Source organism: Microcaecilia unicolor, chromosome 1 (genome assembly GCF_901765095.1).
Source record: "Microcaecilia unicolor chromosome 1, aMicUni1.1, whole genome shotgun sequence".
Classification (NCBI taxonomy): Eukaryota; Metazoa; Chordata; class Amphibia; order Gymnophiona; family Siphonopidae; genus Microcaecilia; species Microcaecilia unicolor.
Window position 1 is genome coordinate 575,980,327 of NC_044031.1, and position 26,083 is coordinate 576,006,409.

Genomic DNA, 26,083 nt, shown 5'->3' on the forward strand with positions numbered 1-26,083 from the left:
CTGGGTATGGCATTTGAGGCTGGCATAGAGGCTGGCAAAAAAAGTTGTTAAATTTTTTTTTTTGGTGGGAGGGGGTTAGTGACCACTGGGGGAGTCAGGTGTGGTCATCCCCGATTCCCTCCGTGGTCATCTGGTCATTTAGGGCACTTTTTTGGGACTTGTTCATGAAAAAAAAGGGTCCAAAAAAAGTGACCTAAATTCTCGCTGAAAACGCCCATTTTTTTCGATTATCGGCCGAAGGCGCCCATCTCTGCTCGGCCGATAAACACGCCCAAGCCCCGCCTTCACCACACCTCCGACACACCCCGTCAACTTTGTCCATTTCCGCGACGGAATGCAGTTGCAGGCGCCCAAAAAGGCTTTCGATTATACCTATTTGAGCGCCTTTGCGAGATGGGCGCCCATCTCCCGATTTGGGTCGAAATATGGGCGCCCATCACTTTCGAAAATAAGCTGGAGAGCCTCCTTGGAAAGAGTGGGAATGGGTTTACAGGATGAGGCATATATCCAGGCAGGCAACCATTGACACTTGTTGTCTTGATGATCAGCAACACTTGATAGAGACCTTTCCAATGCAGTTCCAGGTAGTGCTTTCTCTCAAAGGCCTTGACCAAGACCCAGTCCCTGGGTTGTAGGTTGTGGTATGGCCCTTCAGGCTATACCACTACATACAAATTAAGTACCTGTATATAATATGTACACTGCTTTGAATGTAGTTGCAAGAACCACAGAAAGGCAGCATATCAGGTCCCTTTCCCATTCCCTTTTTTGTTCTCGCTCACATTCTCTCTCTCTCTCTCTCTCTCTCTCTCTGTGCTCCATCTGATTGTGGCAAAGAAAATGGTGTGCTGCTGCTTTGTTTTACTTTTCTAATAAGGCACTGATGACATCAGTAGCCATGGGATTTGGTTGAGGGGTAGAAAACATTGTTTGTGTAGCTACTTGTCAAAATGTTACAATATGATTAATGAAGTGCCTGCCTTCACCTCCTTTCAAAGTGGCTCCAGTTTGTGTGCCCTCCCTATGGGTGCAGTTTGAGCATAAAACAACCAGAATAAATGAAGATTTGGCAGAAACTAGCCTTTCTTTCATTTGGTTTATTTAAAGGGATGTGACCTGAAAATGCACTCATTTCACTATTTGTCCAAGAAATGAATTCATATCCCTACTTGATACTAACAATTACATTCACATCACAGAATTCTTGTTAGATTGAAACACATTGTTTGGGTTTTTTTTTTTTCCTCCAAACCTCAACAGACATCTATTCCATTCCAGTGGAGTTGGTGGGAGCAGAAGCAAAGCCCATTCATTCCTGCCCCTAGTGGTTGCCTTTCCAAAATGGCTGCAAGCCTCTAGGGGCAGGAACAAGTGGGCTTCACTCCTTCCTCCACTGCCCCTGCTGAACTTCCAGGGATTGCAGGTAGGCTAGGGAGGGTGCATCCTGCATGTCAGAGGGATGGGGGAGTTTGTGTGGTCAGGGGAGAAGGAGTAACTTGAGAGGGGGAGAATGATTTGCACCAGAGGGGGGTGGAATTGGAGGGCCTGTGCATATGTTTTTGTTATGCTGGTCCCAGCTGATTATTGTCTGGGACCCACATAAGCTCCAGCAGACAGCATTGGAACAATTAGCCCTGGATATTCAGTGCCAGTGCCCACACACAGTCCAGCTGGTGATGGTCAGTGTTTTAAAAAAATGCTGATCTCCACTGGCTGAATATGGGCTGGTGGGTGTTATCAAGTTACATCAAATTCAACCACATCTAATGCATGGACACCTGAATGTGGAGTACCACAAGGATCACCCCTCTCACCAACCATTTTCAACCTAATGATGATCCCTTTGGCAAAACTCCTATCAAACCATAACCTCAACCCATATATATACGCCGATGATGTAACAATATACATCCCTTTCAAACAGGACATCAAAGAAATCTATAACGAAATCAATCAAAGTCTACACATCATGAACACATGGGCAAATGCATTTCGTCTGAAATTAAATGCAGAAAAAACTCAATGCCTGATACTCACCTCCCAATACAACACACGAACGAATTTACCGCTATAAACACACCAAAATTAAACCTTCCAATCTCAGAAACGCTAAAAATCCTTGGAGTCACTATCGACCGCCACTTAACACTCGAAACTCATGCAAACAATACAACCAAAAAGATGTTCTACTGCATGTGGAAACTGAAAAGAATAAGACCATTCTTCCCAAGATCCGTCTTTCGCTGCCTAGTGCAATCCCTCGTATTAAGCCATCTGGATTACTGCAACTCACTATACGCAGGTTGCAAAGAGCAAATACTGAGGAAACTTCAAACAGCCCAGAATACAGCAGCCAGACTCATCTTCAGAAAACCAAAATACGAAAGTGCAAAACCCTTACGAGAGAAGCTACACTGGCTTCCACTGAAGGAACGCATTACTTTTAAAGTATGCACATTAATCCACAAAATCATTCACGGCGAAGCTCCAGCCTACATGTCTGAGTTAATAGACCTACCACCCAGAAACGCCAAAAGATCATCCCGAACTTTCCTCAACCTCCATTTCCCTAATTGCAAGGGCGTAAAATACAAGACGCTACACGCGTCAACCTTTTCTCACATGGTCACACAGTTCTGGAACGCACTGCCGCGCAACCTGAGAACGATCCACGAGCAAACCTCCTTCTGCAAATTATTGAAGACCCATCTTTTTGAAAAAATTTACGGAAAGAACCAAAACACATAAAGTCCACACTCACTGTTCACTAATGCATCAATACATCCACTTCTGAACTCTCATCCCCCGTAGTCTCACCTCACTCATACCTCTACTCACAGAAATATGTATACCATACATAATGCCCTTTTAACCTCCTGCTGTCTCCTTCCAATGTTTCAAGGCTTTGTTCCAGTGTTTATATTCCTTAACAACACTTTGATTGTCTCGTATAACTCTTCACAATGTAATCCATAACCAAGTTGTAACAAATTGTATTTCCATCATTCATATCGTATTGTAAGCCACACTGAGCCCGCAAAAAGGTGGGAAAATGTGGGATACAAATGCAATAAATAAATAAATAAATATAAAGAGGAGTTCAGAAAGTAGAGTGGGCTGGCTCTTCCAAAAAACCAAGGAGGACACTTGCTCATAAAAAGTGATCTTTATTGGAAATTATCAAAACAATTCTGAGTCGACACAGCTGTTGTGTTTTGGTGCCAAAGCACTTGCCTCAGGAGTCTTAGGATGTTCGTTGTATAAATGGTTTGCAAAATTTCCAAGATCATGTTCAACCTTAAGCAAACAAAGTAAGTCCAAGATGTGGAACAGCGCATAAAACTTTTGTCAGTAGATCTTGGAAATTTTGCATACCGTTTATACAACAAACATCCTAAGACTCCTGAGGCAGGTGCTTTGGCGCCAAAACACGACAGCTGTGTCGACTCATTAGAATTGTTTTGATAATTTCCAATAAAGATCACCTTTTATGAGCAAGCGTCCTCCTTGGTTTTTTTGGAAGAGCCAGCCCACCCTACTCTCTGAACTCTTCTTTGTTGAAGCTCATAGGAATCAAGTGTTCCTCCACGTAGAGGGGTCTTTTGCTATGCCTTGCTCTGGAACTCACTGCTCGTAGAACTAAGTAGTATTTTATGTTATTCTCTCTTTCATAAATCATTAAAAATCTGCCCTTCTTTGAAAAGTTTTGGGTTAAGTCCCTGTTGACATTTTTAGAGTATATATAATACCTGTTAAGTGCTATCCAGTCATAGCTCTTTGATTGGTTTGATGTAAAATTCGTGGGCTAGTTTCCTGTATTAGTATATTACTTTTTTTTCTTTTTATTGTAAACTACTTTCAAACTCTTGTTGTATTAAGAGATATATAAAATTACTAAACCAAATTAAATCACTGTATTGAAATGGAAGTAATTAGATGCATATTCTCTCTCCTATTTGTCTCCTGTTTCCACTTCCTGATGTTTGTGAGCACTGGGTTTGTAAGGGGCATGTGAGGTAATGCCTTTAAACAATCTATTTATTTATGCAATACATTTTATAAACTGCCCATCAAAACATCTAGGTGGTTCATAAATTAACATGCTTAAAATAGGTCAACAGTACATAAAATTCTGATCTTTCTGTGTAGTATAATTCAAAGATTCATGACATTCATATACAGAAGTGCATATAGTGGTAAATTTGCACTGAGGTGACTTCCAGTACCTGGGGAGGGGAGTGAGGGGGGATCAGTGTTTCAGTTTACAGCCTGTGAAAATACAATGTTAAATATAATTTACTCATTTTTCTTGTATCTAGGGTGATATCCAGTCTCAAACTATGGTGCGTGCAATTGCCCGTCAAGTGTGTGAACAGCTTATCCAAAGTAAGTGTCTCCATTGTACCGATACCATTTATGTCTGTGATACAGTGCCAGTCTCCTGGATTTGCTTGGTGTTATGGTGCAAGCTGCAGTAGCTCTATTGATTTCCCTGGGGGTGACTGTACTGTAGATTACTTTGCAACCTTCAAAGAATTCTTGAGATGCAGCAGAACTATGACCTTCAGAAAATGAAATCAAAGACTAATGGATTAAAAGTAACAAAGTGCTGGGTTCTAGACCTTCCTCCTCGAAGGGAGAATATAACCTCTCACTTCTGTTTAGATGTTACGCAAGCTAATAAACATTGAGTGTCTTCATATTAATCAAAATTACACGGGGCCGATGCTACGGTTTCTGGCGCCCTCCTGCAGCCATTTAGTCAGCGTCCCCTACCCATCCAGGGGTGGGGTCACTATCAGGCTCATTTTTGAAAGAGAAAGACGCCCATCTTTCGACACAAATCGGAAGATGGGCATCCTTCTCACAGGGTCGCCCAAATCGGTATAATTGAAAGCCGATTTTGGGCGTCCCCAACTGCTTTCCGTCGCGGGGACGACCAAAGTTCACGGGGGCATGTTGGAGGCGTAGCGAAGGCAGGACGGGCGTGCCTAACACATGGATGTCCTCGACCCATAATGTGAAAAAAAGGGCGTCCCTGACGAGCACTTGGGACGACTTTACCTGGTCCTATTTTTCTTACGACCAAGGCATAAAAAGGTGCCCAAACTGACCAGATGACCACCAGAAAGAATTGGGGATGACCTCCCCTTACTCCCCCAGTGGTCACTAACCCCCTTCCACCCTCAAAAAAAATCTTTCAAAATATTTTGTGCCAGCCTCTATGCTAGCCTCAAATGTCATACTCAGGTCCATCACAGCAGTATGCAGGTCCCTGGAGCAGTTTTAGTAGGTGCAGTGCACTTCAGGCAGGCGGACCCAGGGCCATTCCCCCCCCCCCCCTGCCTGTTACACTTGTGGTGGAAAATGGGAGCCCTCCAAAACCTACCACAAACCCACTATACCGACATCTAGGTGCCCCCCTTCACCCTTAAGGTCTATGGTAATGGTGTACAGTTGTGGGGAGTAGGGTTTTTTTTGGGGGGGGTTGGGGGACTCAGCACACAAGGTACGGGAGCTATGTACCTGGGAGCAATTTATGAAGTCCGCTGCAGTGCCCCCTAGGGTGCCCGGTTGGTGTCCTGGCATGTGAGGGGGACCAGTGCACTACGAATGTTGGCTCCTCCCATGACCAAAGGGCTTGCATTTGGTCACTTCTGAGATGGACGTCCTTGGTTTCCATTATCGCTGAAAATCAGAAATGACCAAGTCTAGGTACGACCATCTCTAAGGATGACCTAAATTTCAAGATTTGGGCGTCCCCAATCACATTATCAAAACGAAAGATGGACGTCCATCTTGTTTCGATAAAAAGAGTTTCCCCGCCCCTCCATTGGGACGTTTTGCGAGGACATCCTCAGCAAAACTTGGGCGTCCTTTTTGATTATGCCCCTCTATGGCTCCGCGCCTATAGTAGCCACATCCTACAGTAGCCACACAACCTTTTACCACCCATGGTGCATATAAACAGGCATCATTGAAAATATTACACCAGTATTTCTCCTCTCTCCCCTCCATCCATATGTATCTCCTCCTCTGTCTTCTCTCCTCTCCATCCATGTCCATCATTTCTCCTCTCTCCTCCATCCATGTGCATCTACTTCCTCTGTCTTCCCTCCCCTCCATCCATGTCTAGCATTTCTCCTCTCTCCCTTCCCCTCCATCCATGTGCATCTCCTTTCTCTGTCTTTCCTTCCCTCCATCCCTGTCCAATGTTTCTCCTTTCTTCCCTGCCCTCCACTATCTATGTCCAGCATTTCTCCTCTCTCTCCCCTCCCCTCCATCCATTTGCATCTCCTTCCTGTCTTCCCTCTCCTCCATCCATGTCCAGCATTTCTCCTGTCCTCCCTCCATCCATCCATGTTCAGCAACTCTCCTCTCTCCCCTGCCCAGCAACTCTCCTCTCTCCCCTGCCCTCCCCTGTCCTCCCCTCCCTCCATCCATGTCCTGCAACTCTTCTCTCTTCCCTGCCTTCTCCTCCATCCATATCTAGCAATTCTCCTCTCTCCCCTACCCTTCCCTTCCATCCATGTCCAGCGATTCTCCTCTGCTCTCCCTTCTCATCCATGTCCAGTGACTCGCCCCAGCCCCCACCTGCCCCCCTTTTCAGCCCCCGAGTTCCAGTTCCAACCCCAGCCCTCACCTGCCCCCCTTTTCAGCCCCTGAGTTCCAGTTCCAACCCCAGCCCTCACCTGCCCGCCCTTTTCTCCCACAACAACCCTCATTTCTTCCTACCGCCCTGCGTTTAAAACTTTTATTTTACTTCAAGTTACAGGGGCGGTGGCTGTGAAAGCAGCAGGCTCACCTCCAGCCTTCCCTTCCCTCTCAGTATCCTGCCCTCCTCTGAAGTAATTTCCTCCTAAGGGAGGTTGTGATGACAAAAACGGTGACGGAATTGGGATAAAACACAGAGAAACACTATATAGAAAAAGGATGGAATCCAATTAAAGCAAAACTTGACCCCATAACTGGAGTGAGCTTTGATGGCAACTTCAGATGTTGGGAAGTAAGACCAATGCCAGGCAGACTTCTATGGTCTGGGTCCTGTAAATGACAAAAACAGATCAGGATAGAGGCTGGATTGGGCTTTGACAACTCCAGTAGTTAGGAAGACGTACCGATGACAGGCAGACTTCTAGACTCTGTGCCCCAAAATTGTCAGGGAAAAACAGAGATTAATGAAGATGTGTAACCTGTGCAGAGTGCCAGATTCAAATCTGGCTACCTTGTCGGGCACACTGGATAGACCATTATCTGCCAACATTTACTATGCTGCTAGGTAGCGTAACCTGGTACAGTGGTGGAAATAAGTATTTGATCCCTTGCTGATTTTGTAAGTTTGCCCACTGACAAAGACATGAGCAGCCCATAATTGAAGGGTAGGTTATTGGTAACAGTGAGAGATAGCACATCACAAATTAAATCCGGAAAATCACATTGTGGAAAGTATATGAATTTATTTGCATTCTGCAGAGGGAAATAAGTATTTGATCCCCCACCAACCAGTAAGAGATCTGGCCCCTACAGACCAGGTAGATGCTCCAAATCAACTCGTTACCTGCATGACAGACAGCTGTCGGCAATGGTCACCTGTATGAAAGACACCTGTCCACAGACTCAGTGAATCAGTCAGACTGTAACCTCTACAAAATGGCCAAGAGCAAGGAGCTGTCTAAGGATGTCAGGGACAAGATCATACACCTGCACAAGGCTGGAATGGGCTACAAAACCATCAGTAAGACGCTGGGCGAGAAGGAGACAACTGTTGGTGCCATAGTAAGAAAATGGAAGAAGTACAAAATGACTGTCAATCGACAAAGATCTGGGGCTCCACGCAAAATCTCACCTCGTGGGGTATCCTTGATCATGAGGAAGGTTAGAAATCAGCCTACAACTACAAGGGGGGAACTTGTCAATGATCTCAAGGCAGCTGGGACCACTGTCACCACGAAAACCATTGGTAACACATTACGACATAACGGATTGCAATCCTGCAGTGCCCGCAAGGTCCCCCTGCTCCGGAAGGCACATGTGACGGCCCGTCTGAAGTTTGCCAGTGAACACCTGGATGATGCCGAGAGTGATTGGGAGAAGGTGCTGTGGTCAGATGAGACAAAAATTGAGCTCTTTGGCATGAACTCAACTCGCCGTGTTTGGAGGAAGAGAAATGCTGCCTATGACCCAAAGAACACCGTCCCCACTGTCAAGCATGGAGGTGGAAATGTTATGTTTTGGGGGTGTTTCTCTGCTAAGGGCACAGGACTACTTCACCGCATCAATGGGAGAATGGATGGGGCCATGTACCGTACAATTCTGAGTGACAACCTCCTTCCCTCCGCCAGGGCCTTAAAAATGGGTCGTGGCTGGGTCTTCCAGCACGACAATGACCCAAAACATACAGCCAAGGCAACAAAGGAGTGGCTCAGGAAGAAGCACATTAGGGTCATGGAGTGGCCTAGCCAGTCACCAGACCTTAATCCCATTGAAAACTTATGGAGGGAGCTGAAGCTGCGAGTTGCCAAGCGACAGCCCAGAACTCTTAATGATTTAGAGATGATCTGCAAAGAGGAGTGGACCAAAATTCCTCCTGACATGTGTGCAAACCTCATCATCAACTACAGAAGACGTCTGACCGCTGTGCTTGCCAACAAGGGTTTTGCCACCAAGTATTAGGTCTTGTTTGCCAGAGGGATTAAATACTTATTTCCCTCTGCAGAATGCAAATAAATTCATATACTTTCCACAATGTGATTTTCCGGATTTAATTTGTGATGTGCTATCTCTCACTGTTACCAATAACCTACCCTTCAATTATGGGCTGCTCATGTCTTTGTCAGTGGGCAAACTTACAAAATCAGCAAGGGATCAAATACTTATTTCCACCACTGTATCAGTGCGCCTAACATTTAAACATCCACTGTTACACCAGCCATAGAAGTGGCTTAACTGCGGACACCTAAATGTGGCAGGAACGTGGGTATTCTGTAAGTTACCTGCATAAGTGGGAGCTCTGCCTGTGTCCCACCTATGTGTATGTCCCCCTTGCAAATACACTCTATGCCACGTAGGCTTAGGTGAAATATTGACAGTTATGCTGCATCATTATAGCACTTCAAGAATTGCCGTTTTGGTGTCCTGCTACATAAATCGGAGAAAATATAGCCAATAAATGGGTAAGGTGATATCATGAGCAGTCTAGTTAGTACTGCTTTACAATGAACAGAATTTCTGGAATGGCAAGATGGTTCTTTATGCAATCATTATTAACCTGGTGGAATATTTTGCAGGTCATATGGCCAGATATAATTCTATTCTGAATCAAATTCCAAGTCAGTCTACATCTGTGCGAACTGTCCCGGGGCCACCAGGTGAGCCAGGTCGACAGGGACCCAGTGGTCCACAGGGAGAACAGGGACCTGCAGGAAGAACAGGATTTCCAGGCAATCCAGGCCAGGCAGGCACACCCGGAAATAGAGGTAGGATACAGACTAGAATGTGAAATAATACCTTTTACTCTTAAAGACCATTTTCTGTGCATGAATACAAATTTTATTCTTTATTAGTATGCAATATATTTTTTCTACATTTTGGAAAGCTTTTGTTCTGCAGTAGGGCATAGGTAAAAAAAAATCCTGATCAGCTTCTTAATGAAAAGTAAATGAAGGTACTCTTATTTTTATAAGCTATGACAGTCATGATGGCAAACACAAAACCCACTAATTATGCGTTGAGGAAAAGGCCTCGAGAAACCCCGTGACTTCAAAGGTCACTCGGGGTTGGGTTTTCTCATCATAGGCCAGAAAAACCTCATTGGCCTACTTTCAACAAGCTATACACTTGTAACTTTAAGTACACTTAACCTAGTTTTGTTGAGCATGCATCTCTGTGTTCCAGTCTATCACTAGTCTTCTTAATGAGACAGGTAATGGTAGCTGCTGTGGAAGTGACATGCAGCTCCTTGGTTTTGAAATAAGAACGTAACATAAGCATTGCCATACTGGGAATGACCAAAGGTTTATCAAGCTCAGTATCCTGTTTCCAACAGTGGGCAATCCAGGTCACAAGTACCTGGCAAGATCCCAAAAGAGTAAAACAGATTTTATGCTGCTTATCCTAAAAATAAGCAGTGGGTTTTATTTATTGGGCTTTTCCCCCAAGTCCATTTTAATAATTGCTTGTGGACTTCTCTTTAAGGAAATTGTCCAAAATTTTTAAAACCCTTCTAATCTAACTGCTTTTACTACATTCTCTGGCAACGAATTCTAGAGTTTAACTACACAATGAGTGAAGAAATATTTTCTCCAATTTGTTTTAAATTTACTACTTAGTAGCTTCATTGCATGCCTCCAACTTAGTCCTTGTATTTTTTGAAAAAGTAAACAAGAGGGTTTGGCCTAAACTGAAGCAGTATCATGCCTAATATGTGTGAACAAATTGCAGTTTGAGTAATGGACAAAATCCACCAAATAAGTCAGATTTCAATCCAGGGCTCAAAAAATAAAAATGCCGCCATTTGTCTATTACCGAAATACACATGAAAATAATAATGGTTAAATTAACCTTGGACACTCTGCAGCCATTACAGCATGGATTGTATATAACTGATAAGTCAATCTATTTGAATGTAATAAAGTGTAATGAATTAGTGTTCTGAGTTTAGCCTGGCATGCAGTGCTAAGTGATAATCAAGTCTACGTTGCACCTCCCTTTGCTTGTGCTGCTCCAGCTCTTTGTCTCTGCCTGTCTAACCAATGGGGCTGATATTAAGACTGGGAGGTAGCTGGGCTGCCTCCCTCAGTTGGCACTGAGCCCAGATATTCAATGCCAGACTGTTTCCGGTGACCAGCATCGGAATATCCGGTTAATTTTTGACTGGTTTAAACTTAACAAGCCAAACCGATATTCAGCGGTTACGTTTAAACCAGCCAAAGAGAGGCCTGCTCGGCAGTCTAATTTGGCTACCAAAAGTAAGCCGATTATGCACTGAATATTAGTGAATAGCTGGTTATATCAAGCAATATAACCAGCTATCCACTAAGCAATAACCGGCAATATTCAGTGGGAGACAGCTGACTATCAGCTGTTGAATATTGCCGGATAGGTGGATAAGTGCCATTTAACAGTCCAGGAGCTGTTCCCGGCGGGTTAAATGGTTTTAAATATCGGGAGGATTGTGTACAGACCTTAGGTCTTTAAAACTACTGTTTTAGAGTGAAGGTCCCCATTCATCAGTGATTCCAATTTTGCCTGCTGCTTCTCCTAGATTTTCCCTTCCAGCTAAGGACACCTTGAAGTATTCCTCACATCTTTACAGAGTTTTCTTACTCTAGGACTCTTGATGTTGAATAAACCATCATTCTCTGTACTGTAATATCATTTTGCCATGTTTGTGGGTATATGATAATGCAGCTAGCATTCATGTTTGATTTATTGAATATTCACACAAAGGTAGAAAATATTTCTAAAGTCACAAATATTCCAAACCCAGCTATAGCATTTGAAGAACTAACAACCTCAATGCAAATATGAAAAAACTTTTTTTATAGTCTATAAAAACTACTGAAAAAATACATACTTTATAAAATGATAATAGTAACTGTGATTCCAGTGGGCAGCGATCATTGTTTATTTTCCTTGCTTTCTCTCACAGGAGCTTGTATAATTACCTGTTTAACTTGTAGAATTTTCCACTGACCCATATCCAATTGTGTTCAGGAGCAAAATTGAATCTGAATGCCAAATGTGATGTGGGGATCTTTTATTCCCCAACTAATCATCCTCTTCATTCATTATGGAAAGGCATGCAAATTAAATAAGATGGGTTGACTAAAGTACCAATGGACACAGGCTGAGTTGACAAAGTGAAATGTTCAGCAACTCTTTAATATCCTTTTTTTCTCACAGTGTCCTCCTACCGTGCTGAATCTGCTGAATTATAAGATTCTGCAGAATGTATTATGGGACATAGGGAGAAAAAGTGATTATGTGGGACACATGGAGAAAAAGCAAGTCATCATTCTAAACCTGAATTTTCTACCTAGAGCATGAGTAACAGAACAGTAACAATGGAGTGCCAAATAAAATTACATTCTCTCGCTAGTTGTTGAAGTTCATATATACAGACATCGAACATTCAGAGGTGTTACTCACAAGCATCCAGCTTCTGCTGAGTTTAACACACTAAGGGGTCCGTTTACAAAGATGCGCTGAAAAATGGTGGGTTTTGGGCGTGCCCCAATCCATTTTTTAGCGCGCCTGTAAAAAAGGCCTCTTTTGTGGGGGGCCAAAAATGGACATGTGGCAAAATGAAAATTGCCTCGCGTCCATTTTGGGTCTGAGACCTTACCACCAGGCATAGACCTAGCGGTAAAGAATCTGGGCAGTAATGACCTACTCACGTCAAATGCCACTTGGTGCGCGTCCGTTAAATGCGCCCGAAAACAAAAAATATTTTTCAGATGTGCGTAGTGGACACGCGCCAAAATTGAAATTACCACAAGGGCCATAGGGTAACCAGGTGGTAACTCCAATTTGGCGAGGGTTCAGTACGCATAGGCACCTATGCGGCTTAGTAAAAGGGGCCCTAAAATCTTCATAAGTCCAATTCTATCCCAATACGTTCAATCTTTTAATTTCTATAAATTTCTTTTAATTTTTAAACTTTCTTTTAAATATTTTATGCTTATATCAAAAAATGAAAACAGTGTACTCATCTAATATTTTGAAGTCAGCAGGGGGACAATTATTCTTATAAAATATGCACATAGAGAGGACCACGTGTTGCTGTGAGTTGCTCAGATGTGCTTCAGAGTAGCTCCAGGCCCCTGGCTCTTAGTGTGTAAGTGCTTGCCACATGCCTGTCATGCCCATGACCCTCACATGCCCCTCTTGTACTTATGCACTTAGGTGCGTAACTACAAATTAGGACCAATTAACTCCAGTAATCACTGATTATTGGTTGTTGGTGTCGGTTCACTCCTAATTAGGCAATTAACTTGTGTTCACAATTATGTGCACACAAGATTATTGAATGAGAGGGATAAACTCAATTTTGTGACTGTTTCCTGGGTGCTTGCTTTATTGCTGATATTATTGTGATTATATATATATATATATATATATATATATATATATATATATAGATACATATAGATATATAGATATATATATAGATATATATAGTAAAGGAGGGGTCCACTTCCTCCTCTTGGGTGGAGCCAGCAAGCCTGCGGGGCTCCCAGGGCTCCCAGACAGAATGCACTGGGACTCAGGGCCAAAGTATTTTTTATTAATTCTTTTATTTATCCTTTTATATGTTTTACAAGATTAAATACTTGAACAAGAAAAACAGATTAATATGGTTTACAAAGAAAATTTCTCACAAGAAGTTAAAAGAAAATAAACATCTTGTCTTAGACCACCATAACGGGGGGAGTATGCCGATAACTCAGGAGAAGAGCTTTTCAAAAATAGTAAATAATAAGTAAAGCTTTACGGATATTACCACTGTAAATCTTCATTACTTTCCCTAAAGTTAATACAAGTTGGCTTCAAACAGCCTTCATAATATTCTTTTGTGCAATAAATTGTTTTAAGTGATCTGGTACAAAGAAAACATATTTTACATCCAAATATTTTACAATGCATTTACACGGGTAGTTTAGATTGAAAGAGGCACCCAATGACAAAACTGCTGGTCGTAAGAGCAAGAATTCCTTTCTTTTTATTTGTGTAGCTTTAGTAACGTCTGGGAAAACCCAGATTTTTCCCCCATAAAAGGGATTTTGTAAGTTTCTTAGAGCCAGTTTTCTCACTTGCTCCAAGTCCTGTTGAAACACAAAAGATACCAAAAGGGTTTGTCTATTAGTTTCGGAGGTCAAGGAGGTTTCCAAAAGTTCTGATACATTTAAATCACCTTGCGGAATCTGTAATTCATCATTTAATCTTTTAGATGGTAAGTAATAAATTTTACTCAAAGGTGGAATATTATCAGAGGTAAACTTTAAATTTTCCATCAAAAATCTTTTAAAGATGTCCATGGGTGAATACACTGATATCCTAGGAAAATTTAACAATCGAAGATTCAATCTTCGATTGAAGTTTTCAAAGTACTCAAGTCTGTTATGAATCAGTGTATTGTCCTGTATCAGCTTAACAGTTGTTTCTTTCATTTTGGTGGAATCAGTATTCAAAAGATTTATTTGTTCATTGACCTCACTTTTCATTGTAGTAAATGCAGTATTTAAAATCTGTACCTTTTCAGTCAGTAAATCAATCTTGCTAGTTGAAGTCCTCATCGTATTATCCAAACGCTGAAGCACCTCCCATATCGTCTCCAGCGTTACCTTTGCATTCGAGGCCTTAGATGTTAGTGGACTCTCCTGAGAAGCAATTATGCCCTCTGGCTCCGATGGCAGGGAAGCCCCGGCAAACAGACCGACTTTCTGGCCCAACGGTGTAGCGCTTACTCCGACTTCCGGTATCGGCGTTCCACCCTCGAAGTCGAGCGTCGCCGGTTGCAAAGGTGGGCAAATATTTGGAGGGGACAACGACGTGTCTAAACCCAAGATTTCGGCGTCTCCTAACGCCGTAATATCAGCAGGACCTCCAATCTGTGCAGTGGAATGTCGCGTCAGGAACTGGTCAAGCTTCTGCTGGAAGGGCGTTGATGTTAGCGCCGACTGGGCCGCCGGTCTAACGGTCCCCTTTCTCTTGGTATGCGGCATCGCGGAGGTAAGAAAAAAAGGAAAGAATCTTTGAAGAAAATAAAAAAAAAAAAAACCCAAGAGTAATTTCAATCTCCAGCAGCGATGAACTAGTCACCGATGCAGACAGATGGTACCGCCGCCATCTTGCTCCGCCCCCCTATTGCTTTTTTTTTTTTTTTTTTTTTTCGGGCCAAAGTATTTTATTATCAAGACAATTTCATACCAAAAATCATAATATATTCTTCAAAACAAAAGGTACAGCCCTCTTAATATATAGTCTTCAAAAGAAAAAGGTACAGTGCTCATAAGATAATCTTCAAAAGAAAATAAGGTACAGTCCAGGTCCCAAAATCCATCAGCAAATGCTCAGCTCCTCAAGACCACAGGTCTTCTATTAGGGCATTAGCTTTCCCTTCCCCCTCCTTCAGAAGGGTTTAGTAAGAGTTCAGCACACTTCCAATATAGCACAACAGTTCATAACAAATCTTCATGGACAGTCTTTGCACATCAAACCAATACCACAAACCAATACCTTTTCACAGCACAGAGGGAACCCTGTAAGGAGCAGGGTTGGCAGTTTCTCCCACCTCTCAGCACTACACGTGGTGTGGCCTCCTCTACTGCCTTCAAGTGCTGGGCAGGGCAACCTTTGAATTCTCCCACTCCATGGTAGCTGGCTCCTCTCCCTTAGGCAGCTCTAGTGGCAGGTTACTTCCTTCCTCCACATACTCCATGGAATCTCTCTCTCCATTCATCTCCCTTCTCTCCTGGTGACTGAGAGCCTCCAGGAAATCTGGCCTCCCCTTCTCACAGCTGGGGGGAATTATATACTGATGGCAAAGCCAGGGAAACTGAGCTTGAGCTTCATCCTTCCCTCTCCCTCTAGTGGGGAAGGAAGTAACAGGCTCACCCTGCCTCGAGCCATTGCTCCCCCTGCTGGGGCTGGGAATCCAGGGCTACTCTTGTCAATATATATATATATATATATATATATATATATATATATATATATATATATATACACACACACACACACACACACACACGTACAGGATTAAGAAGAAACAGGGAAAGACCTATGGATAGGCTGATATGGATCTAGGCTGGATTTAGCTCCCCTTCACTTCTTTCCACATCCACCTAGTGTTGAGATTCACAAAGGATTGCTTGTGGGCCTTGCTGATGAAAGGTTAAAGTTTGACTGCTACTCGAGAAATACCTTCAAGGTTTGCCATACTTCGAAAGATGCATCAGTAAATAAGCCAAGGATGGAGAAGATGTACAGACCCTTTTACTTCCACATTGCTGGTTTAAAGCTTAGTTTTGGCCAGCAACGTGACCAAAATAATTATCATCAGAAAGCTGGTTAGTGACTCTATGAAATAAGTGAGTGGGCTCACAGCAGTTCCCAGTAAACAGGTGCCCATTAAACACAACAGTTACAGCTGCAGAAATTGGTGTTCTAACTGGTGGCAATGAGGAAGGTGAAGAAATGTAGCGTAAAAAATGAAGGCAAAAAAAGACCAATTGCCTATCCTGTCTGCCCAGTTATTCTGTCCACACTGCTAAAGATACATTCCAGTTGCCAGCCACTGTGACCACATACATGATATCTCTCCTTATCCAGGACAGTCATTTTATACTTCTTGCTAAATTTGCCACCATTTTAATAGATGAGCAGACATAATTTCCTCAAAGTTCTCTCCTACACCCTGAGCACCAGCCTTAGCAATTGCAGGGCCCTGTGCATAACTGTGCCCCCCAGGATGTAAGATTAATAACCAGCAGTACAAACGGGATCATTTCCCAAATCCAGCCTCTCGGGCCCCCTGCTAGATATTATGGGATTTGCAGTCTGCTAGACAGAGTCAGTTACTAGTTTGATCCTGGTATTACACCTTGATCATTACTGATGATCCTTCCAAATCTTGCCTAGCTTGCCAGAGAGACCTGTTTTTAATACAGTACTTGAAACTTGCTAGACAGATCCAGCTGCTGCTTGTTCATTCTGCTCTTGCAGCCCTTTTTTTGGAAATTCGGTCACATGGCTGCATGTGTAGACACTAGGACAGTGATTCCCAAACCTGTCCTGGGGGAGCCCCAGCCAGTCAGGTTTTCAGGATATCCACAATGAATATGCATGAGATAGATTTGCATACCAAGGAGGCTGTGTATGCAAATTGATCTCATGAATATTCATTGTAAATATCCTGAAAACTAGACTGGCTGGGGCTCCCCCAGGACAGATTTGGGAATCACTGCACTAGGACAGCCAATCTTTCATCAAAAGATAAGTGCTTGTGTAACCTGGTCCTGCTATCCCGGGTTAGAGGAGGGGGCAGGCTCGAGAGACTGAAAGTCACTTACTTAGCTCCAGGTCCCGTCAGCTCATCCAGTGAGGAACCACAAAACAGAGGATTAAAAGTAACTGGAACATTTAACTGATGGTCTCATTGCATTGATCTTCATACATTTCAGATGTAAATCATAATTGTAATTGCTTTCAAGATGGTCACAAGCAATAGTACATTTCTGGGTTAACACATGTGCATAACCCTCCTGCCTGTCCTGCAGCTGAATTGGAACCCAGAACAGAATTCACTCTTCCGATGTACTTCAATATCATCTAGAATAGACTCCTTGTAACTGTCTTCTCCCTTCGAGTTGCCACCCGAAGGTCTCACCTCAGCCAGGGGTAGACCACACTCCACCCCAGGGGCGTATCTGCGTGGGGCCACAGGGGCCTGGGCCCCCGCAGATTTCGCCCTGGACCCCCCTACCATCGACCCTCTCCACCTCCCCCTCCCTCCCGCACGCCCGCCACCAACCCGTCGCCGATCTTTGCTAGCGGGGGACCCTAAGCCCCCGCCAGCCGGTCCTCTCTTCCGTGCAGGATGCAAGTTGCAATGCTTCCTGTTCTTCTGAGTCTGACGTCCTGCACGTACAACGTGCAGGACGTCAGACTCAGAAGAACAGGAAGCGTTGCAACTTGCAGCCTGCATGGAAGAGAGGACCTCGGCTGGCGGGGGGAGTTGGGGTCCCCCGCCAGCAAAGGTAAGTGACAGCAGCAGGGGAGGGTTGGCGGCGGCGGGAGGGGGTGGAGAGTGTCATTGGTGGCGAGGGGGGGTCTGGCAGTGGCGGGGGGGTCCGGAAATGGCAGGGGGGGGGTCGGTGGTGCCGGGGGGGGGGCTAAAATATGCCCCTAAAATATGCCCCCTCCCTCTGGCTCTGGCCCCCCCTACCGCCAGAGTCCAGATACGCCCCTGCTCCACCCAAGCCCCAGTTACGGCTGGACTCCTCAATCCATTGAGTTTCTAGCTCCTCAAATGGCTGATGCAATGTAACAGCTCACTGTCTATAGCTTCAGTCTGCTGGCACACTACAGGACCCCCCTTAATTTCAACGAGCGGTCACCTAGCAGGGAGCTATAAGTAGATCAGAACTCAGGCAACCAAGGATGTAGTTACTCTATCAGGAGGCAGAACCAGGGACAAATCTTTTCCTCTGAGCTTCTCCTTTTATAACCTCTGAGCTCCTCCCGGGTTCTCCAGTCACTCCCCTAATGACCTGCTACTCAGGGCTCACTCAATCATATTCTTAAACAAATCAAGGGTTACACTTGGATTGCTGATTTTGTGATAGATATTGCTGCCAGCCGATTTCAATATGTTTGGTTGAAGATGGAAGCTGTCAATAGTCGTAAACAGCTATTACAAGCTAAAGCTGAGGATATTGACCTTTGATTGTACGAGCATCTTTAGAAGAATTTAAAATTGAAATTATTATTTTGAAGTATTGTGGTATGTTTTTGATTTTGACATTGTTTTGAGTCACACGCACTGGAGGGTTTTTGACTGATGAGTACAACGGGGTTCCAAACAGCATTATTGATTTGAATGTTCAGTACTGTGGACCAGCTGAGGTCTTTTTCCTCCAATAGACAAGTTTTTTGTTGAATAGTGTAAGTGGGATGCAAAATTAAAAAAAAAATAGGGGTCCTTTTACTAAGCTGCGGGGAAAAGCGCCCTGTGCTGGCACTGGGGGCTGTTTTTCCCCATATGGCAGGGCCCTTTTTCCTGCAGCCAGTAATCCCCCCCCCCCCCCAAAAAGAATGGCCACGCGGTGAGATAATTCTCACCACGTGGCCATCTGGTGGGGAGCTCTTACCGCTACTTATTGAGATGGCGATAAGGGCTCCGGTGCCAACCCGGCGATAACCGGGCAGGGAGCAACGATGCCCAATTACTGCCGGGTTACCGCCATGCTAGCCATTTCCGGGGGGGGAGGGGTTCTTTTTCCCTCAGAAATGGCGCACGCTCAGGGCAGGACTACCGTCAGCGGCTGTGTTGGGCCAGCAGTGGTCCTGAAAGACCCTGTGAAAGGGCCCTTCAGTTTCTAAAAGTATGTTTATAAGATTATCTACTGTTTTGTTTAATCTTTCATATTATCCACTTCGCTATTCTTTCTGAGACTGGTGTTCAGCAAACCTGAGCATTCTGCATTGGTTTCACTTGTTATTCTTAATGATGAACTTTGAAACAGGTTTACCAGGTGAAAAGGGAGAACGAGGGACTCCAGGAGTCGGAACTCAAGGACCAAGAGGACCGCCTGGACCTGCAGGTAACAACTACAATATAATTAGGTTTTAACTGATACCATTGGAGCCAACTCTGTGGGTGCTGAGGGTGCTTGAGCACCCCCAATATTGAGAAAATTCCTTGTATGTGTCCATGGAGGGGTTATATTCATTGGGCTTAGCACCCCCAATAATTTTGAAAAGTTGGCTCCTATGACTGATACTTAGGTGTTTTTCCATCGGCAGGGTGAAATGTTGTTTTCCTTGTACTCCTTCCCCTCATCCCTTGCCTGTGTTGGATCCTCCACTCTGTTTTAGTACCTTTTCCATGCTGATAACTCCTCAGCTGTACAAATGTATGTATTTGATTTCACCGGAAAAAGTACCCAGCAGTGACACAGTAGCTGTGAAAGCACTGATTTGCTGCACCCTGAAACAAATACTATTTACCTGGAAAATAAACACCTAAAAGCAAAAGTCCCAATATAATAGGCATGTAGGGTCCAATATTCAAAATGATTTAAATGGGCAGGAAAGGCTCCTGACTGCTTAACTCCAGCTCAGCGGGCCAGCTGCCAATATTCACCAGCATCTAACTGGGCAGTGCCGCTGAATATCAGCACTAACTGACCATGTCGAATCCAGGCAGGAGAAGGGTAGTTCGAGGGCAAAGTCATGGAGGAGCTGAGAGTTATATGAGGACTAGCAATAAAAAGCAGTCCTATCTTTGCCCAGTTAACTATTTGGGCACTAGCACTGATTATCGGCCAAGGCCCAAATATCTTCTGGGTAATGACTTAAAGTGCTGTGGACTCCCCTCCCTCCTGCCCCTCCCCCCAATAAGGCTTCCTCTTAGCCTTCCTTTTAAATCACTGGTGCTCTAGGGTTTGTTGGGAATGATCCCCCATTCACACATGCCCTTTGCAGCCTCTTCATCAAAACGGCTGCTGCAACCACTAGGAGCAATCTCACAGTACTACCACAAGACTGCCACTAGAGGTCATGGCAGCCATATTGATGGAGGAGCTGCAATAGGCAGGAAGGAGTGAGAATGCTGATGCTCTTTGGGGCGGGGAGGGAGGGAGAGTGATGCTGATCCTCTTTGGGAGGGTCAGGAGGGAGGCGAAGTGGAATGGGATGCCTCAACACTTTTCAGTGGTGAGGTCACGAGGGAAAGCTAGCTCATATTGGAGGGGGAGGGGCAGTCATTAATAGCTAACCTAACATTCAGCCTACCGTCTGGATAGCTAACCAGACAGCAATCTAAATTTATGACTAGGCTGACTGCATTATGGACGCAACAAAATCTCAGAAATTCAGTGCAGTACCCGCATAGTTGCCAGCATTGAATATCCTCTTTGATTGGTTAATGAAATTTTCAAAAATGTGATAATTAAAATGTGTTCAGTGACACTCAAAATGAAATCAGCATACTTATCTTAATTCTTCAAACTCAACGAGCCCATTTCGCTGATGCTTTTTCACGGGAATAAATGTGCATTTTTCTTATAATACATATTGCTGTCTCATATCCATTGCTGTCTTTATCATACACATGTGAGTGGGAAGTGGACCAATGACTCCAGGAAAACGGGAGATAAGGTTTCAAAGTACCACTTTATTCAATGACTCGACACAGAAACTGTGTTTCAGCCACAGGCCTGCCTCAGGAGTCTTAGATGATCCTGTGATTCAAAAAGGAGATGGATCTCTGATTTCAAAGATCATATCGAGACGCTACGTCAGCAGAATATCACAAAGGACTTTATCAAGACCACTCAACCTCAAGGTTCTTTTGGAAGTACAAGGATCACCAAAGACCACTCAATCCAGAGATCCATCTCCTTTTTGAATCACAGGATCATCTAAGACTCCTGAGGCAGGCCTGTGGCTGAAACACAGTTTCTGTGTCGAGTCATTCAATAAAGTGGTACTTTGAAACCTTATCTCCCGTTTTCCTGGAGTCATTGGTCCACTTCCCACTCTCTTTGCACTGTTATATTTACGTGGGAGTTAGTGTTCATCCACTTAGGTGGATTACTCTCCCCTTTATCATACACATTCCATATGATAAAGACAGCAATGAATCAAGATAGGTGTGCTGTTTTCATTTTGAGGGTCATTGAGCATGTTTTCATTATCAGATTTTTGAAAATTTATGAACATTTAAGAAAATTTTATAAAAAGTTAGAGGTTTTGGCCAATGATGATTTGTAGCAATAGTGGATGCCTTTCCAATAGAAGTATTAACACGACTGACTTCTCTTGAGATCTTTTCTTCTCCATTATTTTGAGATGTGTAAGAATATAGTTTATTTGATTTCAACGATAAACATTTTCCACTATTTGTTTTAAGATTGTTCTCATTTTTTTGTGGAAAGTTCAGTTAGGTTTTGAAGTTACCAGCTGAACATTGCCTGGTTATTTTTCTAATGTGTGCCAGATGGTTACAGCAATTTATGATATAATTCAATATGTTATCAAGCACAAGAATTTACGCTGAAATACTGCCAGATAGTGCAATCAGATCTAAATTTTCAATATGGTAACCTACTGTAATGTGACATTGGAAAATACTGTGTAGCATGTCATTTTAGCCTTAGGATTCAAGTTCCACTGAAAAATATATCTAACAGAAAAAAAATGTTATTTTCTTTCACTTATAAACTGTTTTTAGGTATACAAATATATTTTTTATGATTGTTTTTCATTTAATGGGCATCAGGATTTGGGCAAGGATGTTATTCTCTCATGTCTAATTCGCAGCACTGAATAATTCACTATGAATAATTTTTCAATTCATACTGTCTGCTACAAAATACATTCACTAACAATATATATTTTTAGGACCTCCAGGAGAAAGTCGAGCTGGCAGCCAGGGTCCTCCTGGTCCTCCAGGGCCTCGAGGTCAACCTGGTCATACAGGCACAAGTGGTCCTCAGGGCCAGCCTGGGTATTGCGATCCTTCTTCTTGTGCTGGTTATGGTACTGTAGGTGAGTTCAGCTCTTTTCAGCAAATGAGTCCAATCAGGTAGCAATGCAAAACCATAACATTGCTCCCGAAATAACCTCCTCTTTTAATTCAGGAACTGTTGCCAAAAAGGTGAGTTTAGATTGCAAGAGTGTAGCAACTGAATGCTGAATTACAAAAGTTCAATCATTGCGCTACTGCCACCCTTTGTAGCACCTCAGAACTATCTATTGCTTCCATTGTAGAAGGGCTGACCCTTTGGCTGGAATGGGCTGCTTCTTTTTCAGTAGCCATCTTCTCTTTCTGGCACAGCTGGATGATGGAAACAGACTTGTATGCTCCGTGTTACTGTTACAGCTCAAAGAACTTTGGCCTGAGCCACAGGGTTAGCCCTAATGGTTTGCCTTTCTTTGGGTTGTACATTTTCTTGTTATTGGGATTTGTAATACTTGCACTATTTTAAGGGGTCTATTTAGTAAGCTGTGTAACGTATACTTCATACTAAGAGTACAGCCACTGAATGAGGAAGAGGGCGGGGACTGTGCCTTACAGTTAATGCGGAGGTAGTTGATGTAAGTTGACTGTTTTTAATGTGGCAGATAAAGAAGTACAGTTAATGCCACATGAATAGGTAGAGCTAACTGTAATTTGCATTGCCTTTAACATGGGGTAATGACATTTCCTCTGAACGGCACACACTCTTATGAAACAGTATACATTATTTTGAAATGAAAAGCAAAACAGAGAAAAAGAAACTGAAATTAACTGAAATTGTTTCGCCTGCACAGCCCTAATCTTTTTAAACACTTTGAAATTTAGTTCAGGGCACAGGGAAAAGTGACTAACAGAAGTAACACCTATTGTAGGGCTACTCAGTTCCGGTCCTCGAGATCTGCAGGCAGGCCAGGTTTTCAGGATATCCACAATGAATATGTATGAAAGAGATTTGCATATCAAGGAGTCAGTTCATGCAAATATCTCTCATGCACATTCACTCTGGATATCCTGAAAACCTGGCCTGCCTGTGGACCTGGAGGACCGGAATTGAGTATCCCTGACCTATTGATTGCTGACTTCTGTTATTTTGATAGGGTCTGTGTAGGGCAGGCTTGTCCAAGTTCAGCAGACCAGGCTTTCAGGATATCCCTAATGAATGTGCATGAGAGAGATCTGCATACAGTGGATATAGTGGGCACGCAAATCTTTCTCATGCATAACAGTATATAAGCCTTCTTGGTACTCAGATTTATGTCATGCATAGTCATTGTGGAGATCCTGAAAACCCAACTGGCTAGGCTGGCTGGGTATGCCCTGAGGGCTGGGTTGAGAACCACTGCCTTAGCAGATTCTGATCCCCTGAGATAGTCATCTGGTAGTGGGCTGCTATCTGAAGAGGTACCAGAAGGCACGTAAAAGAGGGCACTGACCCCTGATGCAGGCGTACTTAACACCAAAACATGGCCTGTGTCCGGTCTACTAGTAAAGACTCTTGATTGTCCCATACTTGATGGCCCTTGGTGCTTTTTGTTTTCATCTCTATGCAACAGTGTATGCCAGATTCCTATTCTTTCCCTATGGAAACAAATCTTTACTGAATAACATCCATTGTCTCTTTTATGTGTATTTCTCTGCTTCTGTCCAATTGTTTACCTGTCACATTATATTTAAAGCAGCAGTACTAACTAGAATCTTTAAAATCTGAAGTTGCCTATCTCTCAGCAGCATATTGCATCTTTTAGTCCTATTTTCTTTCCTCTGTGGTACAGCTTCCATAGACTCACACCCCCTGTTTTAAAGTTGCCTTTCCTGAAATCAGGCTTTGGCAATCATACTTAAATGCTATTTTAATGGCTTTATGATGGTCCAGACCCATGTTACTTAGGGGCATTTTTACTGAAGTGTGGTAAAGGTTTTTACTTACCCCATATTAAAGGTGCAAAGACTGCACAAATGGGGGGGAGGGGGGTAATTTGATAAAGTTTGTGCTAGCAGTTTCATCTAAAGTGGAATAATGGCACGCACACTCAGATGTGTGCACACAATGTGTAAATGCTAAAAATTCATTTGAGTGCTCTTCCATAAGTATAAGTATAAGAACATAGCAGCCAGACTGATATTTGGCAAATCACGATTTGACAGTGCCAAACCCCTCGAGAAAAACTGCACTGGCATCCAATCAAAGAGCGCATCACTTTCAAAATCTGCACCCTGGTCCACAAAATCATCTATGGCCAAGTCCCAGGTTACATGACAGACCTTATAGACCTTCCACTCAGAAACATAACCAGATCATCCCGAACATACCTAAACCTTCACTACCCAAACTGCAAAGGACTTAAATACAAAGCAGTCTATGCATCCAGCTTCTCCTACTTAAGCACACAACTATGGAACGCACTACCAAAAGCTGTGAAAACCACATATGACCACCTAAACTTCAGAAAAGCATTAAAAACCAACCTGTTCAAAAAGGCATTCCCCACCGACCCAACATAACCATCTACACACTGCAACACAGCAAAACCAAAGATCGTATTGGACAGTACACGATCTCCTCTCCTCGATCCCCATAATAATGGACACTATTCAACCTTCCTCTCCTCTATCCCCATTGTACCTACCCACATGTATCTATAATCGACTCTATCACCTTGTATTTGTTTTTCTACCGGACTAGGCGAATGCCTTTATGATATTATGTAAGCCACATTCAGCCTGCAAATAGGTGGGAAAATGTGGGATAAAAATGAAACAAATAATATAAAAATAAATAAATGTGTATATTTTACATAGCGCGTATTTTACCGGAAGGCATGCACATAGGCAGGACTCACATTTACATACATAGGGCTAGACTCTATAAGTGGTGCCTAAAAAAACCTGTTTAAACAGTGTTCTATAAGCTGCGCCTAAAGTTCAGCGAGGTTTATAGAATAACGGGTAAGTGCAGAGGTCAATGAAAATGCGGTGCGAATGCCCATTCCCAAATTTACGTTCGGATCACCCATATTCTACAATTACACTCGTAATTACCCCTGATCCACCTCAAAATGCTCATCACACTCCCATTTCTGTGGCCCCTTTTGTGGACCGCGCATAAATGTACGCATGTTAGTCTTAATTAAATCTAATTAGTGCCAACAACTGCTTGTTAAAAAGCCAATTATTGGCACTAATTGGCATATTATTCTATTAAATTGTGCACACAAATCGGGCCGCGCCTGAATTTGCGTGTGCAATTTTTGGTGACATATAGAATCGGGGGATAGGAGCCAATATTGAGAGCAATTTAACTGGCCAGAAATGGCTCCTAGCTGGTTAAATCGCCTGTTATTAGGAAGGGTATGGAGTCCAGGTGTGCGGATGTTATAATGCCGTTGTATCGCTCCATGGTGCGACCGCACCTGGAGTATTGTGTTCAGTACTGGTCTCCGTATCTCAAAAAAGATATAGTAGAATTGGAAAAGGTACAGCGAAGGGCGACGAAAATGATAGTGGGGATGGGACGACTTTCCTATGAAGAGAGGCTGAGAAGGCTAGGGCTTTTCAGCTTGGAGAAGAGACGGCTGAGGGGAGATATGATAGAAGTGTATAAAATAATGAGTGGAATGGATCGGGTGGATGTGAAGCGACTGTTCACGCTATCCAAAAATACTAGGACTAGAGGGCATGAGTTGAAGCTACAGTGTGGTAAATTTAAAACGAATCGGAGAAAATTTTTCTTCACCCAACGTGTAATTAGACTCTGGAATTCGTTGCCGGAGAACGTGGTACGGGCGGTTAGCTTGACGGAGTTTAAAAAGGGGTTAGATAGATTCCTAAAGGACA

At 43.4% G+C, this 26,083-nt stretch overlaps 1 protein-coding gene across 2 annotated transcripts in view; it reads left to right on the forward strand.

The window, feature by feature from the left end:
- Nucleotides 1-26,083, forward strand: part of COL14A1 (collagen type XIV alpha 1 chain) — a 417,802-nt gene that overhangs the window by 387,502 nt on the left and 4,217 nt on the right. For both annotated transcript variants that reach the window (XM_030218565.1, XM_030218573.1), the window contains exons 44-47: nt 4,320-4,386; nt 9,288-9,476; nt 19,251-19,328; nt 22,132-22,278. In XM_030218565.1, coding sequence (XP_030074425.1) covers nt 4,320-4,386; nt 9,288-9,476; nt 19,251-19,328; nt 22,132-22,278 — 481 coding nt within the window. The remainder of the gene's footprint in view (nt 1-4,319; nt 4,387-9,287; nt 9,477-19,250; nt 19,329-22,131; nt 22,279-26,083) is intronic.